At 36.0% G+C, this 17,052-nt stretch overlaps 2 protein-coding genes across 2 annotated transcripts; both read right to left on the bottom strand.

The window, feature by feature from the left end:
- Positions 1-506: 506 nt before the first annotated feature.
- On the bottom strand, positions 507-3,409 carry LOC109174403. Its single transcript, XM_019323641.1, has 5 exons — positions 3,334-3,409; positions 2,986-3,159; positions 2,122-2,313; positions 1,392-1,820; positions 507-1,213 (listed from the first exon to the last, which is right to left on the bottom strand). The coding sequence occupies exons 1-5, from the start codon at positions 3,407-3,409 to the stop codon at positions 507-509; spliced, it is 1,578 nt and encodes a 525-aa protein (XP_019179186.1).
- Positions 3,410-4,028: 619 nt separating this feature from the next.
- On the bottom strand, positions 4,029-15,088 carry LOC109174511 (potassium channel AKT1-like). The gene is made up of 12 exons (XM_019323741.1): positions 14,613-15,088; positions 13,443-13,808; positions 12,842-12,899; positions 12,410-12,730; positions 10,716-10,961; positions 10,504-10,602; positions 9,320-9,352; positions 9,048-9,233; positions 7,595-7,789; positions 5,952-6,027; positions 5,230-5,832; positions 4,029-4,356 (listed from the first exon to the last, which is right to left on the bottom strand). Exons 1-12 carry the CDS (start codon positions 14,813-14,815, stop codon positions 4,085-4,087), a joined length of 2,658 nt encoding a protein of 885 aa, XP_019179286.1. The 5' UTR covers positions 14,816-15,088; the 3' UTR covers positions 4,029-4,084.
- Positions 15,089-17,052: the final 1,964 nt, after the last annotated feature.

The raw sequence follows: 17,052 nt of genomic DNA, 5'->3' as shown, positions 1-17,052 counted from the left end.
AATTTTATGAACATTCAAAAAAAAAATTTTTTAATTTTATGAATATGTCCTTTTTAGTCTTTTTACATTTATCAGCTTATCAAAAAGCTAATTTTACCAAACACTTTCAATCATAACAGCTAGCCTAACAGCTCTTTAGTTTTCAGCTCCGAGCTTATAGCTTTTCAGCTTTCAGCTCCTAGTTTATAGCTTTTCAACTAGGTTTGCCAAACAGAGCCTAAGATTCCTTCTTTCTTGATTTCTCCTAGGGGGATTCTTGGAACTTCTTGTGTGGTGAGAGATTATTGTGGTGTGGGTTCTAGGTGCCTCCTATGCCCCCTATTTATATACCTAAGAGTCCCTAATCAGGGTTAGTTCTATTCCTTCTAGAACTAGGGGATTGGGTTTAGGGATAAGGGCCCATGAACTATGGTGGACCTTTTCTTAATTAATTATTGGAATTTAGTCTTTTCTTTTGGGTAATTGATTAAATGATTAATTGGTTTTAGGGACCGTAACACGGGGTGTTACAGCAGGACTCTCTTTAGAGAGGCCCAGACTGTAGTAGTGGGAGCATGCATATGTTGACACAATAGATTAACAGCATAAGATAGATCCGGACTAGTTATCGTAAGATACTGGAGAGCACCAGCAAAACTCCTGTATTGTGTTGGATCGGCATAGGGAACGGCCACGTTGTCTATGATTTTCGTAGAAGAGATAGGCGTGATTACTGGCTTGCAGTCCACCATGTCAGCACGTTTGAGAATATCCTTCATGTACCATTGTTGGGATAAAAGCATACCGCCAGATAATGGGACAGTTTCTTTTCCCAAGAAGAAAGAAGCCACACCCATATCACGAACTTTAAATTCAAGTGCTAATTTATCAATAAGAGCAGTAACACGATCTGAGTCAGAACGCATAATTAAAATGTCATCAACATACACCAAGAAATAAAGACGAATATTGTCATGAGAATAGATAAAAAGAGACACATCCATCTTAGAAGGCAAGAAGCCCACAGAGACAAGAAAATCATGTAGCCTTGTGAACCATGCACGTGGAGCCTGTTTGAGACCGTATAGAGATTTTTTAAGCAAACTTACATGATTAGGTAACGACGTATCCTCATAACCAAGTGCGTGTCGCATGTAAACAGTTTCAGCTAACTCGCCATTTAAAAAGGCGTTGTGAATATCCAACTGGCGAATAGACCACCCACGAGATACGGCTAAAGATAAGAGAAGACAAACCGTTGGGCTTAACCACAGGACTAAAGGTCTCAAAAAAGTCCTCTCCAGCAACCTGATTAAAACCCTTGGCTACTAACCTTGCTTTATGACAGTCTATTGAACCATCGGCCTTCCGTTTGGTTCTGAAAACCCACTTGCAACCAACAACATTCATACCTGGTTGAGATGGAACGAGACGCCACGTATGATTATGGACCAAGGCATTGAACTCCGCGTCCATTGCATCACGCCACTTAGGAAACTTAACCGCCTGAGAGTAACAGGTACGCTCAGGCAATATAGTGGAAATAGTGGTTAAGACAACATGTTTATGCGGGCCGGAGCTGCGAGTGTTCATGCTATGCGACCGAGGAGGCGGAGTAGCACGTCGAGGACGTCCACGCGGCCTGCCGCACTGTTCAACCTGCTGGTCTGAGACAGTCCGCTCACTCGATGCGGACTGCTCGTGACCGTGACCGGCATCACCGCCAGAAGCCGCCACGGGCTCGTGAATCTGCAGAGCGACATCAGTAACTGTGGTCGAGACATCACTTCCTTGGCCCGTCACAATTGGTGCAGTAGCCCACGGTTCGGAACGCGGTGTAGCTGCGAGGTAATAGGAGAAACAAAGGGAAACACAGTCTCATCGAATCGCACGTGGCGACAGATAAAAACCTTGTTAGTGTTAGTGTCCAAACAACGATAGCCACGATAAGACGGAGGATAGCCTAGAAAGACACAGAGAGATGAACGAAACTAGAGTTTATTGCAATTATAAGGACGTAGAACAGGAAAGCACAAACAGCCAAACACTCGCAAGTAAGAGTAGGACGGGGGAGATCGACGTAAACAGAAGTGAGGGGAATCATCAGACAGAACACGTGTAGGAATTTTATTAATTAGATACACAGCAGTTTCAAAAGCATATCCCAAAAACGATACGGGACAGATGCTTGAGCCATTAAAGACAGCCCTGTCTCAACAACATGACGATGTCTGCGTTCCACACGACCATTTTGCTCGTGAGTATACGCACAGGATTGCCTGTGGCGAATACCCAGCGAAGCAAGAGTGGAACCAAGCTTTTTATATTCGCCCGCTAAATCACATTGAAAGGAAATAATCTTGGGAGAAAAAGAACGTTCAACGTGTGATCAAAACTTATCAAATATAGCATACAAATCAGATTTAGCACGCATGGGATAATACCATATGTAACGAGTGTAATCATCCACAAACAACACAAAATATTTATAGCCATACGCAGAAAGTAATGGCACCGGGCCCCAAATATCTGAATAAATTAATTCCAAAGGATGCGTATACTAGTAGTTTCGACACGAGTAAAATGAAAACGAGAGGATTTTCCCAATTGAAAAGAGGAACAAACATTGGGAATATCACTATAATTATGTACCAATAAATGAAGACGTTAAAATTTTATGTAAGACTCGAGAATGAGGATGCCCCAACCGCATGTGCCAAACGTAAGAGGATCGCGCAGCAACAAACGCAACAGGAGCTGAGGAGGACGCAGGCCATGTGTAGAGACCTCCAGATGCATGTCCCTTAAAAAGAACATTCCTGGTCAAAATGTCCTTCACATAGAAACAAAGGGGGTGAAACTCAAAGAAAACATTATTGTCTTTTGCAAAACGCTGGACAGACAATAGAGAAGAAGAGAGACCAGGGACATGTAAAACATCATGTAACTTAAAAGACCTAGAATTAGTAGCTAACGAAGCGGAACCAACATTAACAATAGGCAAACTTGCCCCACTGCTGACTCGCAAAGTCTCCGGGCCATCATAACGTGTCGCAGAAGTCATCAAAGAAAAATCAAGCGTAGCATAATCTGTAGCACCAGTGTCAGGGAACCACTTATGACCGTTAGAATCACCATTGTCACCAGAGACGGCCACATTAGCCTGAAAACCCAGAACCCCTGAATAACGCCAAAAACAATTGGCTCCCGTGTGACCAAAACAGTTACAAATTTGACAAGGATGATCATAGCGCCAAAAACAATTGGCTCCTGTGTGACCAAAACGTTTACAAATTTGACAAGGATCATCATAGCGCCAAAAACAATTGACTCCCGTGTGACCAAAACGTTTACAAATTTGACACGGATCATCAATGTCACGTCGTTGGCTGGACCGCTTCTCATACAGTGTATCTTGGTTCGATGCCATCGGCTACTGCCTCGAAGCGAGGTGAGACATGGATGTTGGAAAGGAAAACCCTAGCTAACTGATACCATATGAGAATATAATTGTGTTGTATTCAATAATAATGTCTAAGAGTACAGTGAGCGAATATATAAAGATGCTAGATAGAATCCTAGTCTAACATGAATAATATAGTCCTAATCTAATATGAATAATATAATCCTAATAGATATTACATATTTACATCATGATGTTTAAGAAGTAAAAGTAAAATGTTACAACTAAATTAAATTTTCATATATATACATATTAATAATTTTTAATATAAAATTAGATGGTTTGACGAGTTAGCTAAAAATATTTGAGCACACCCCAACACCAAGCCTAACCATCTACCTGGATGGCTGCATCTAAACAACTAAATTAAACAATTTAGTGCTACCTCTTTTTCTAATCTTTTTTTTTTTTTGTCAAACCATGAAGTGTTCTGAACAGGTTAATTTACTAATAACCCAAAATGTTTTTACATAAAAATTTCATTTCTTTGTCTTCCTATGGAAACTTTTGTTTATATTTGGGTTTGCTATGTATTAAACTCTAAGAATATACTTACGCCCTCGGGGCAACTCCAACTCCGCCCCTTTAATTTGCGTGATGAATAGAAGCAAGTTTGAGTAGCGGCCGGAAACTAAATGGCTATTAATAACTATCTGCTGCGTGCTGCGGAGATGCAAGAACGAGGATATCCCCGTCTCGGATCACTGCAATGTCTTCAATCAACGCTCCGTCTTTGGCTAGAACTTTGTCCGCCGCAAAACCAAATTTATTGGCACCGATTTCCGTCAGCTCTTTCAAGGACCGCGGCAACAGGATCACCCTTCCTGCTTTTTCCCCACTTTCTGGGCAGGTGATGGTCACTCTGGGAGTACTTTGTTGATGACTTTTGAAACCGTATCCGGATGAAACCAGACCTATCTCCGGCCAGAAATAAGGTAATATTGTAAGACGAGGGGAGATAGATATTTTAATTTAATTTTGTTGGGCAGAGGGTTAAAAGAGTAAGTCCAACATCTAGTATATCGAAAATGTGTGGCATTTTATAAGGAAATAAAGTTGCGTCTTGGCTACTAGATATAGTTGTGCTGGAAGTAATTGTTATACCATGGACCAGGGTTCAGGGTTTATATAACATTGCGGGTCCTGATCCAAAAATTATGTGTTTGCAATTAATACCTTTTTGTACCTGCAGTTAACTGTACCTGTAAACCAATTGAAGATACATAATATGATAATTACAGACACATAAATTATTAACTGCAGATACATAATATGTTAATTGGAGACAGATAGCATGTTAACCAACATTTTGTGTCTGCAGTTAATATATTCTGTACATGTAGTTAATAATTTATGTGTCTATAGTTATAATGTTATGTGTTTGTAATTAACATGTGACGTGCCTTCAATTTGTTTACATGTACAGATACAGTAACTGCCAGAACCGAATCTAAAGATTATTTTTGAATCAGGGTTCATAATGTAACTATGTAAGGTAGACCTTGAACCATGGTATAATTTGCATGTTAGGATGGGATTATAGGCGGAGACGGGTGAAAAAGCCAAGCCAAGCACCTTGCTTATGAGAAAAGCCAAGCCTCGCACCTTGCCTATCGAAAATATGTGGCTGTCTATAAAAAAAATAGAGTTGCGTCATTGGCTACTAACTATAGCTTTTGGCCTAGTGGTAAGCCCTATCCAACAACGGGGTGGTGGACTTGACCTTTCAGTGGCCTCCGCCCAACAATTTTGAAATAAAGCTAAGAAGTTTTGATGATGGATCTGACCTCCATTAGGGGGAGTCTCAGCGGTTGACATGAAACCAATGAGAGAATTGCGATAATTGCAGGCCCTCCTCCTCCATTTAGTGTTGCTTAACGTGCCGGTGTCCCGGACATGCATCAGCGGCATCTCAACCGCGCACTGGATGGAAGGCTCGCTGGGGTACTTCTTGAGGTATGGGGCCTCAGATGGCATCTCAGAGAGAGCAACGGCGGCAGGTACCTTGCCGGAAACCTGCACCCTCGTCTTAAACAGCTGTCTGATCTCATTCTGCCCTTGATACTCCGCCAGCGCTCTCGGCGTCCACCCGTGAACGTCCGGCTTGTCAATGTCCGCCCCTTGCTCCACCAAGAACTTCACTATTTCCAAATTGTCCTCGGAAATGGCGGTGTGGAGGGCCGTGGTTCCCACGCTGTTGAGAAGGGTTATGTCCCCTCCGTGTTTGGCTAGGTCCTTGAGTAGCTCCAGGTCGCCCATCTCCACCGCTTGGCATGCGTACTGCCCAACATCGTTCGAGGATATGGCTCCACCGTTGTCTTCCAGTAGCTTTATCACGGTTTCGTGCTTCCCCATTATTGCGTCCCATAAGGGCACGGTGCCCTCCGAATCTGCACCCATCCATCCATACTTTAAAATTAACCAATTGTATATATTTGCAAATAATATTGTTCTCATTATGGTCTAAACTTATTTTATTCAAAGTGACAATGTTACATTAATTACATACCTTTTAGATTTGGGTCTGCTCCATATTCTAGAAGTAAAAGTGCACACTTGAGGTGTCCAAGCGAGGCTGCAATGTGCTGCAATGTAACATAATACCAAATGTGAATTGTCCTTTTGGCTTGAACTGGTTGGCTAGGGTGCGGGTACCTATATATGCTCAATGTGCATGCTGGCTTATAAGATTTCAATTCTTATATATGCCATGAATCAGAGTTCATATAGCATTGTGAACACTGGTCAAAAAATTATGTGTCTGCAGTTATTACATTTTATAAAAACAGTTAACAAGGGAAAATAATACTTTTCCCCTGTGTTATATACTTATAGCACGTTTTCTTCCTTGAATTATTCAAATGGTTGTTTTCCCCCTGAAATGTTAAATTGATATATGTACTCTTAAAATAAATATTTAAAATAAATATTTTATTTATTTTTCTTCTCCAACAAATTATGACAACAATTTGGTTCAAACCAAACAGACACTATAGCAACTAAACAGAAATATTCCAATTACAATTTAGAATCAAAACTCAATATTTAGAGTTTATTAAAATTGCGAACCGGAACAGCCAGTTCATGTTCCTAAATACTTTCTCAACCTACTGAAACACAAAGAACCAATAACACCTCCACTGAGGCTCGAACTCATAATCTTCCAAATGAAAGTCCAACCCGGGTACCATTAGACCACATAGTCCTGGTACATTTATTTTTTAATTTAGACTATTTTAAAATAAAAAATAAAATTTTAAAATAAAGACGGTTCAAAATCGCGAAACGGATCCGGAACCGCCAGTTCACGGTTCAGGATCCAGTTGTGTCGATTCATAATTTTAATAAACTGAAATCCAAATATTGGGTTCTGGATCTAAATCATAACTGGAAACTTTAATTCAATTGCTATAGTGTCCGGTTCAGTTTGAACTGAACCGTGGTTATCCCTACGTATACGCAATAATTTGTTGGAGAAGAAAAATAAATAAAATATTTACTTTAAGGGTAGAAATGTCAATTTAATATATCAGGGGAAAAATCGTCACTTTTAGAATAATTGAGGGGGCTAATGTGCTTACCTGAATAATTCAGGGGAAAAACTGCTATATATATATATATATATATATATATATAACTCAGGGGGGAAAAAGTGTCATTTTTCCCAGTTAACAATTTATGTATCTGTAAATAAATTGAAGGCACGTAACATGACAATTACAGACACATCATGTAACATGATAGCTACAAATTAAACACATAAATTGTTAACTGCAGGAACATAATATGTTAATTGCATAGACATCTCCAATTAACATATTCACACATAAATTGTTAACTGCAGGTATATCATATGTAATTGCATACACATCTTCAGTTAATATATTATGTACCTGCAACTAACAATTTATGTGGTTTGTGATGTGTTGTAATAATTACTCTCTGATGTGCCTTCAAGATACGGAAATAGTTAATTGTAAATACAGAATATGTTAAGTGCAAGTGTAGAATCTGAATGTTATTTTTTCAAGTGTAAACCCTGATCCATAGTATAATTTGTGGCCCAACTTTAATTTTGAAAGAGAGAGAATGTATTAGTTGTATGTATATTTAATTTAGGGCTTTGAATGCAAAAAAAAAAAAGGTACATACCAAAGCTGTGCGACCATTGTTGTCCAACTCATTGGGATCCATACTCCGTCTCAACAACTGATTCAACAACATGTCATCTCCTCGATTGGCCGCAAAACACAAGGTGAGTGGCATATCCATTCTTCCATGGGCCAACATGTTCTCCGTATCCGCTAATATCGATTCCATCATCGGATCCCTGCGGTCTTTCAAATGCTACATCTCCACAAACAACAACCCAATTTTTTTTGAATGTTTTAGCAACAAATTAAACTCAGACATAGGGATGACAATGGGTCGGGTGTGGATCGGAGAGGACTACATCCATCACCCGATCCATTTTATATTTTCTCTACCCACCCCTACTTCCAACCCGCATCAGATGGACTTTTTTAAAACACACTCTCACCCCTATCAGGTGGGGTACACACTACGGGTGGCAAATTAAGTTGTGGACTCATGTCCACAATGCATTGTGGACACGAGTCCAAAACAACGTCGTTTTAAGAGAAAACTCGGCCTCCCAGTTAAAAAAAAATTGATTTTGTCTCGGTGTTAACAGCGTTATTCGTTTGTGGCATTATGAATGTACAGTTATGAAATTATGAATGTACAGTTATGAAATTATGAATGTAAGTCATGGAATTATGAACACAGAGCTCTGACATTATGAACTTACAATTATGAACATATAGTGATAAAATGATGAACATAGAGCTCTAAAATTATGAACATAGAGGTTCGAAAATTATGAATTTACAGTTATTGAATTATGAATGTACAGTTACGGAATTATGAATGTACAGTTATGGAATTATGAACACAGAGCTCTGACATTATGAACTTACAATTATGAACATATAGTGATAAAATTATGAACATATACTCCTATAACAAAGTGGTCTAAATTTTTTTTTTTTTAAATGGAAGATAACGGTGCCACTAACGGCACCGATACCGTGTCCAGCATGCATGATGGACACGAGTCCATAGCATAACGATTGCACTACGGGTACCCACCATTTATAATCTTATTATTACTTTTTCAAAAAATAATATTTAAATTACCTACACATAATAAAGTAATAAAATTCATTAGTTATATAAAACATAAAATAATAGAAATATTTAAATATAATAACTAAATTGTTAATTTTTAAAAATAAACTTTTTTTTTTTGAAAATAAACTTAGTAGTTTAGATATAAAAATAGTAAAAATTTACATGAAATATAAAAAATTTTATAAATAACTACATGGTGGGTCGGGTGGGGTTCTAGGCAAGTTTTGTACCTAGAACCTGAATCCAACCCGACCCAACGCAGGTTTACTCTTTTAAAACCCACCCCGACTCCCGACCCATCACCCACTACAATTCAAAAAATCTCGATCCATGCGAGGTGGATTCGGGTGGATATCCACGGGATGGATTGAAATTGCTATCCCTACTCAGACGTGATCTTATGTACACTGACCTGAAGGAGATTGTTCATTATGATTGTGCCGTCGCCGACGTTTGCTTTGACGATGTTGAAGAAGGAACTGCGGTCCAAGCGGAGAAACTGGCTTAGTCTCTTTGTACGGACGGTAAACGGCTGTGGGCGGTAGCACAGGACTCCTATTTCCCCGCACACATCCCCTGCCTTCATTTCTGCGTAAACCTAATTATCATGTCCACTCTAGTCACAACTGTACTGTACATAATATTAGTAACACCGTACCATATATAATTACAAATTAAGCTTACTTTGTGCGTTCCGTTCCTATGTGATACAAGTTCCTGCCACAAAGATTACAACATTAATATATTAATAATAATAAACATTCATGATTAAATGTTTACATTTTCAGTTTTGTAAAATTGTGACAATTTTTGGTTTTCGAGATATAGAAACATAATAGTTAGTTATTTGGTTTAGAGTTCTGACGGCCGAGCTAAGTTATAAGCTCTGTTTGGTAATATTTTCAAAATAAGTTAGTAACTTAAAATAAGAACTTATTTTGAAACATACCTTAAGTACCTTTTTAAAAATAAGTGAGTAGTTTTTTAACTTTTTTCTATCTTTATCCTTATTATTTTACATTTAAAACTATTTAAACTTTATAAAAATGTCTTTTTTAGTTTTTATACATTTATCAACTTATCAAAAAAAACTAATTTTACCAAACACTTTTAAGCATAATCAACTCTTCCGTTTTCAGCTCCACCTTTCAGCTTTCTGCTACCTTTTCAACTAGGCTTGCCAAAAATAATTATGGTTATTTCATTTTAAATTAATATCTGCAAGTACTAAATTTTTCATAAAAATATATGAACATTTCCCATTTGTTAAAATATCAAAACTTTCACATTCTTACAAATTAAAGTTAAAGGGTATATTTTGAATATCGTAACAGTAAGGTACCAAAACAACTAATTACAATTATTTGAGAAATCAAAATAATTTTTTTTTCTAATAACACATGCAATTTTTTCAAACTCAAGAATCTTAGGATCATATCTATATCAATGTTGCAGAAGGCGCTACTTACTAGTCAAGCACCTAGGGGCGCTTAGATGGTGCCTAGGCAACAGAGTAATATGAGTATATCATTTTCATTTTTTTCACACAAGGATAGGAGTTGTTAAAATGTTATAATTTTCCAAACTAGTCAATTGTATGTTAGCTTATTAGTTGAGTTCATGGGTGGAAAAATATATAAGAGGAGTAACTGAGCAGGCTAAAAAAATCACTCCATCGAGTTGGGCACTATACTATCGTAGGCACCCAGTTGCCCAACTCGGTGCCTACGACGCCTAATCAGTCAATTAGTCAACCAGTCGACTAAAAGTCACCTACGACTAAAATTGCCCCGGAAATTGTTACAACATTGATCTATATCGGAAATTGTTACGTTGTTCCGAACATATGCATGTACAAAAATGCTTACCGCAGCCCCATTTACAAGAATGTACAAATCTGTTGGTGCTTCATTTTGTAATATGACTTCCTCTCTCGGAGGGAAGTATTCGGCTTTCATCTCAGACACCTGCAAATAACAACTATCATCTTCGACTTTTAATTGAGATAGAACGCATGATTTAATTTGATATTGGAGGTGAAGACAGAGATGCAAGCAAGATAAGGAAATGATGAATTTACCAATTGAAAGAGCAAGTCGTTTGATACTCCATGGAACAAGTAGGCCTTGTCAACTTGAGAATAGAAGAGGTAATTAGAAATACTGGATCTAATGGCCTTTGGGAGAGCGTCAAGTGTTTCTTGCTGCTGCAACCCTTCCGCGTCTGTTCTATACCTCAAGCACAGATGCGCTAACATCTGATCCTGCATCCGAACTGGCAGTTGATTTCTTTGAGCAAAACTCGACGCTGCTTGTATCGAATCGCGCTGCGCCACAAAATCAATTCATCTTTTATTATAATTATTAAGCCTATACTTCAAATTAACAATTGTTATGCCATGGACCAAGATTTCTATTACATTGTGAACATAGTTAACTTATGACTCACTTGTGTGACCATTATTAGCTATTCGATTTCGTTAAACAACCAGTATGATGTGTGTTTGATTAATTAGATTTTTTTTGTAACATCTTATTGCTCTAGATCGCTAAAATTCAAGAAGCTACTCAAAGCAATATTTTCGATCAACTTTTTGAGAAAGTCATTTTGGGAGTGTTTGATAAATTGTTGTTAATTAGTTGGTTGGGTTAGTGGGTTTGACTAGTTGATAACATTAGCTGATTGTATAAAGGTGCATGTGTTTGGTAAATTAGCTGTTAACTGATAGTTGATTGCTGCTTTGATAAGCTTTTTGAATTTTAGTATTTTCGAGCATTAAGTTGTTACACAAAACTAATTAATCAAACACCATATTGGCACTCATATTGGTTGTTTTACTAAGTCAAATAGCTAATAGTGGTCAAACAAGACAAAATAGGTTGATAGGTTAACTATTTTACCAAACCGGGCTTGCATGTAATTAGCTATCAGCTAACAGTTAATTTACCAAAACATCTTTCAATCGTTATGCTGTGAGGTGAACACGGCTCTATGTCCATAATTACTGAACTATTTGTTCATAATTATAAAGTTATATATTCATAATTTTTGAACTCCAATTCATATTCGTAATTATTGAACTCTATATTCACAATTACAGAACTCCATGTTCATAATTACTGGACTATATGCTCATAATTATAAAGCTATATATTCATAATTTTTGAACTTCATATTCACAATTATTGAATCTCTATATTCATAATTACAGAACTATATATTCATAATTATGTTCACAGCTCTCTGTTCATAATTATAAAACTCTATGTTCATAATTTTTGAACTATATATTCATAATTATGAACAGTTTTGAAACCGTGTCCACCTTGCAAGGTAGACACAGTTTTACAGCATAATTTGCCAACATCTTTCTACAATTAACTAATGCTATCAACTATTCAAACCCACTAACCTACCTAATCAGCTCACACCTATTTACCAAACACCCTTATATGACTGCAGTTAACACATGATAACTCCGGACACATAAATTGTTAATTGCAGCCTTGCAGGTACAAAATATGTTAACGGTAGATAGATAAGATGTTGGTTAACATTTAATAATTTATATGCATGTATCTATTATGTGTCTGTAATTATTATGTGAAGTGCCTTCAATTTATTTACTAGTACCGATTAATTGCAATTATAAAACCAATTGTGAATACAGAATTTGAATATTATTTTTGGATAATTTGCCTTTAACTAATTAGCAAATAACAAATGGAAGGAAATAGCAATTTAAGTTGAACTAAAACGTAACAACGAACTCACAAATTTCCTGGTTCTGCTGGTTACATGAACAACGAGGTTGGTCATGTTTCCAATGAGATATGACGTCAAGCCGAGGTTGAATAACATGTAGCCCATCACAAATATCATTTCAGATGTGTTAACAGCATGCAAATCTCCATAGCCAGTAGTTGTAAGAGTGGTGATAGACCAGTACAAGGATGTCACGTAATTTGACCAAATATTGTCATCTTCAAAGCCTTCCGGGATTAGTCCAAGCCATGTTTGTTTTGGATTATTTGGGTGCCGAATAGCTGAAAGATAGTATAAACAGGCAGCACAGTGGCTTGCAAACATGGTAACCTGCAAATTATACATCATTCTTACTTAACTCATCAAAAGATCAGGAAATTAAAATTAAATATTTTCAATTCAATTCATTCCTTCACATACATAAATTAAAAGATGACTTACGCTTATAAGCTTTAAAACCCGAACCCAGAAGTAGCTAAAGTTCCTATCCTTCTCCAATCTGCAAGAAGAGATGATTATTGTAACTAGTAAGTAGCACTTGTTTGGCGGAGGCCAATAAAGGGTCAAATATAATAATAGTGCCTAGAGAATTGTTGGGTGGATGTTAGTTAAAAGGTCAAGTCTGATCAATACCCAACCTCTCGAAAATGTGGTGATATAAAGAAATAAAGTTGTGTTTTTGCTACAAGTTAATGCTGGTAAGTTTTTAGGGAATTATTAGGAAAGACTAGTTAAAGGCCAAGTCCAGTAACTAGTGGCTAGAGAATTGTTGGACGGAGGTCGGTTAAGGCCCAATTACAACACCCTACCTCTGAAAAATGTGAATTAAGTTGGCTCTTTGTTACAAGTTAAGATTGGCCAGTAGTAAAAGAGGGAATTGTTAGTCTGAGACCGATTAAGGATTAAGTCCAACAACTGGTAAAGCAAGAAAATTGTTGGGTGAAAGATGGGCCAAGTAACAACTTGGCTACCAGCTATAGCTTTTGGTTTCGATCTATTGTATTAATGAGCACTTTACATACATACATATATACATACATACCGAGCAAACATTTTACTGGCTCTCCTAAGACGCCAGAGGCGAAGCATGTTGAAGTAGCCATACTCCTTAACAGAATCTGGCAAAATGCTGCGAGCCAGTTCAGAAGGCACCGTGGAAATGACGTCAAAAACCAACCAGGATTTGGCGTACCTCCAAGCAATCTTCCTCGGGTCGTCTACCATAAGATAAGTGGTCTTGTCAAGATACGCGACAAAGAACGTCAAGACGATGTCGATGGCGAAAAACCCGTTCACAACGTTGTCTAAGATGGACAGAACCCAGCCTGGGTACTCTAGGAACCCAAATTCAAAAGGAGACACCCACGCCGTGTAGAACACAAGAAGTACTAGATACGTGTCCCATGCCCTGCACTAGCCCACAACAAACAAACAAACACTTTTTCTTTTTCCATCTTTAATTTTACCATGTAGATCCAACTAAATACACTTCAACCAAGATAGCAAGAAATTCACACTTGTAATAAGGTCACTAGTATGAATCTTTACCCCTTGTCTTTTGCCGGTTAAGATAACAATGGCCTGTTTGGTAAAATAGTTAGCATATCAACCAATTTTCAATCATTAATGTGTGGACCGTGGTCCACACAAGTTGTATGGATCATATTTTGTATACTGTAAAATAATGTACATTCAGTACAAAAATAATGTACATTGTATTTAGGGATACACATTATTTTTGTACTGAGTGTACATTATATTGTATAATGTACATACAGTATAAAAATAATGTACATTTAGTATATTAAAAATGTACTTTTTGTTATGATCCACATAACATTATGTGGACCATGGTCTACACAATAATTTACCGTCAATTTTGACTTATTTGACCACTATTAATTGTTTGATTTGGTTAAAAAAAATCAATATAAGTGTTTGATTAATTAGCTTTTTGTAACCTCAAAATGGTAAAATTCAAAGATGGTAAAATTCAAAGAGTTGTTCAAAACAACTTTTTCAATTAAATTTTTGAGAAAAGAAATTATACAAAACAACTAATTTACCAAACACCTTTCTACAATCACTAATGTTATCAACTAGTTATATCATCTCGTTAACTCAATCAGCTAACTACTAACAGCCATTTACCAAACAGGTCAAGGTCAGATTTACTAACACTAAAATAAATAAATAAAAGAGTGGGACATACCTATAACGAGGATCAAAGGGAGAGATGATGAAGGGGTGAAAATTAATTTTGCGATTGCTACGAGCACCAAGAGAGGGAAGAATGCCGGCATTGATGCTATTGTGATGAGAGCTTCCTTCGTCCAAAGACGCTCTTTCTATCTCGTTTTCAATCTCTTTCATCCCACACATCTTCCTCTTCCATGACACTCTCCTAATAGCCATTTTTTGTTTTTTTTTTTTTTTTTGTTTTGTTTTGTTTTGTGTTTTTTTTTTTTTTTTTTTTGTGTTTAATTTGGAATATTCTACGTATTTTTTGTTTTTTCCTCGACTTTGCCCGACTGTTCAAACCGCCGGGCGCCGCCGCATTCCTCCTTCTGCCTTAGAATGTATGTACAGATCCGCCGCCCTTTGCCGACCTCCTACAATTTGTATATTACCCAAGAAAAGAAAAGAAAAGAAATTTGTCTTTTTTTTCTTTTTTGGGTTTGTTTTAGTTTTTTTTAGTGTCTCCGTTTATATATGCGAATTTATAGCGATGTTGTTTTGAAAGGTGGTATTGTATGGCAGTGGGTTAACCCATTATTGGTTATTGCATGACTCTCTCTCCTCTCACAGAAAAAGTCAGGTTGACAATTAAAAAGGCTGCCCACACTACCATCATAAATTAGGCAACTTAACTACAATATATGTGACTGTGATCTAGCATATCAGAGATTTTTCCTTTTCCACGCCCAATTAATTAAAGTAAGACCCAAATTTTAATTTTTGCAGATGGTATCTTGCCTACAAATGTTATCTCTTGAACGGTTTTCAATTTTGGTCTCACGAGTCACGACTATTGAATCATATTCACATTTGATCACTGACTATTAATTTATTTATTTTTTTCAATTTTGATCCCATAACTATTGGATTATATTTCACATTTGGATCTTGACTATTAGCTTTTTCGCATCTGATTCCATGACTTTTAAAATATTGCTACACATTTGGTCATTCGACCTAATTATCGGTCACCGTTGAACAAATCTTTTAGTTGAAAAGTTTTATGTAAAATTACAATTTTGTCCTTCAAGATAAAACACTTGACTATTATGTATGCACTCATATTCAGTAACACATAGCGAAGAATTTGGTTATCGGTTATGGAAATTAGGTTGGATTATTAAATGTGATGAAATTTTAAAAGTCATGGGACCAAATGTAAAAAAATAATAGTAACGGATCGAAAGTGGAAAAACAGAAAATAACAATTTCAAAAAATATTTTTTAAAAAAGAAATATCAGGAAACATACAAATATAAAATAAAAATATAAAGGTATATTTGTAAATATTTTGCTTAAATATTAATTATATTATTTACTAGTTTTATAAATAAAAGTAATGTACTAACTTATATCACTAATAAATAGTTTTTTTTTTTTTTTTTTTTTTCGAGAGTGACTAATAAGGAGTGGTAATGCTAAGCACCTTGTGCTTAAATGACACTTTTGTGGTTCTGAGGGAAGGTCACAGGATTGAATCCCGGTGGTGAGGTTTGACTCTTTGGACTGCAATAGATAGAGAAAATATAGAACAAATACTACCTTGCAATAGAGTCACTAGTATTAAAAAAATAAGGAGTGGTAATTGTAAGATTGGAAAGCATTTTTCGTAATAAAATAATACGGAGTACAAGTCTATTTCAAATAAAAAAAATAATGTTCAAATTCTAAAATATTTTTAAACTTAAATATTCTAAACTTTTTATATTTTCATTAATGTTTTTTTATTGAAAAATATAAACTCCAACTTGAGCTCATTAAAAACTATTCACGAAGTGAAGAATACCAACATCTTCTATACTAAAAAATCAGAGATGTCAATCTTAGCTAGAAATCGATGAACTGGCCGGATAAGATTAAAAAATTTTAGGATTAGGAACGAAAAATTTTAGTCCAATATGTCTAGTGGTTAGAATGAGCTAGCTTGAAATTTAGTGGGCTAGTCAAAGCCTGTTAGGTTATTCTTTGTTTCACAAGTGATATATATGAAACAAAATATACATAGTGTTTATATGCAAACTCATCTTTAATATTTTTATTAAATTTTTCAATGAAGTTTTAATAAATATGTTAATAAATTTATTACAAAATAAAATACTCCGTACTTTTTATGAAAATAAATAATGAAATAAAAAAAACACTTATTATATAGTTGTATTATAGTTGTATTATAGTTGTAGAAAAAGGTTTTTGAATTAGTAAATAATATAGAAATTAGAGAAGAGCACACAACCTTATATATACCTTATATATACATGCTACTATGCTAGAAGACCTTTAAGAATGAAAACATGATAAATTATTTTCTTATGACTACCTAGTCAAATCCCTATACATCTCCATGCTACCTAATATATATACATTCAATAACACTCCCCCTTAAGTTGAAGTAAAGATGTGGTACAGACTCATAA

This window comes from Ipomoea nil, unplaced genomic scaffold (genome assembly GCF_001879475.1).
Source record: "Ipomoea nil cultivar Tokyo-kokei standard unplaced genomic scaffold, Asagao_1.1 scaffold0642, whole genome shotgun sequence".
Lineage (NCBI taxonomy): Eukaryota > Viridiplantae > Streptophyta > Magnoliopsida > Solanales > Convolvulaceae > Ipomoea > Ipomoea nil.
The sequence above is the reverse complement of the archived record's forward strand: the minus strand, read 5'-3'. Positions and strand labels throughout refer to the sequence as shown.

What these genes read in the sequence shown, in the direction of transcription:
- LOC109174403 (XM_019323641.1), bottom strand. Translation starts at nt 3,409, where the DNA reads ATGGCATCGAACCAAGATACACTGTATGAGAAGCGGTCCAGCCAACGA. An exon ending in GCGAGTCAGCAGTGGGGCAA is followed by an intron (nt 2,314 to 2,985) that starts GTTTGCCTATTG and finishes AATGTGATTTAG; the next exon opens with CGGGCGAATATAAAAAGCTT. An exon ending in TATGCTTTTGAAACTGCTGT is followed by an intron (nt 1,821 to 2,121) that starts GTATCTAATTAA and finishes ATTACCTCGCAG; the next exon opens with CTACACCGCGTTCCGAACCG.
- LOC109174511 (XM_019323741.1), bottom strand. Translation starts at nt 14,815, where the DNA reads ATGGCTATTAGGAGAGTGTCATGGAAGAGGAAGATGTGTGGGATGAAA. An exon ending in TTCTTGTAAATGGGGCTGCG is followed by an intron (nt 9,353 to 10,503) that starts GTAAGCATTTTT and finishes TCTTTGTGGCAG; the next exon opens with GAACTTGTATCACATAGGAA. An exon ending in ATAGGAACGGAACGCACAAA is followed by an intron (nt 9,234 to 9,319) that starts GTAAGCTTAATT and finishes CATGATAATTAG; the next exon opens with GTTTACGCAGAAATGAAGGC.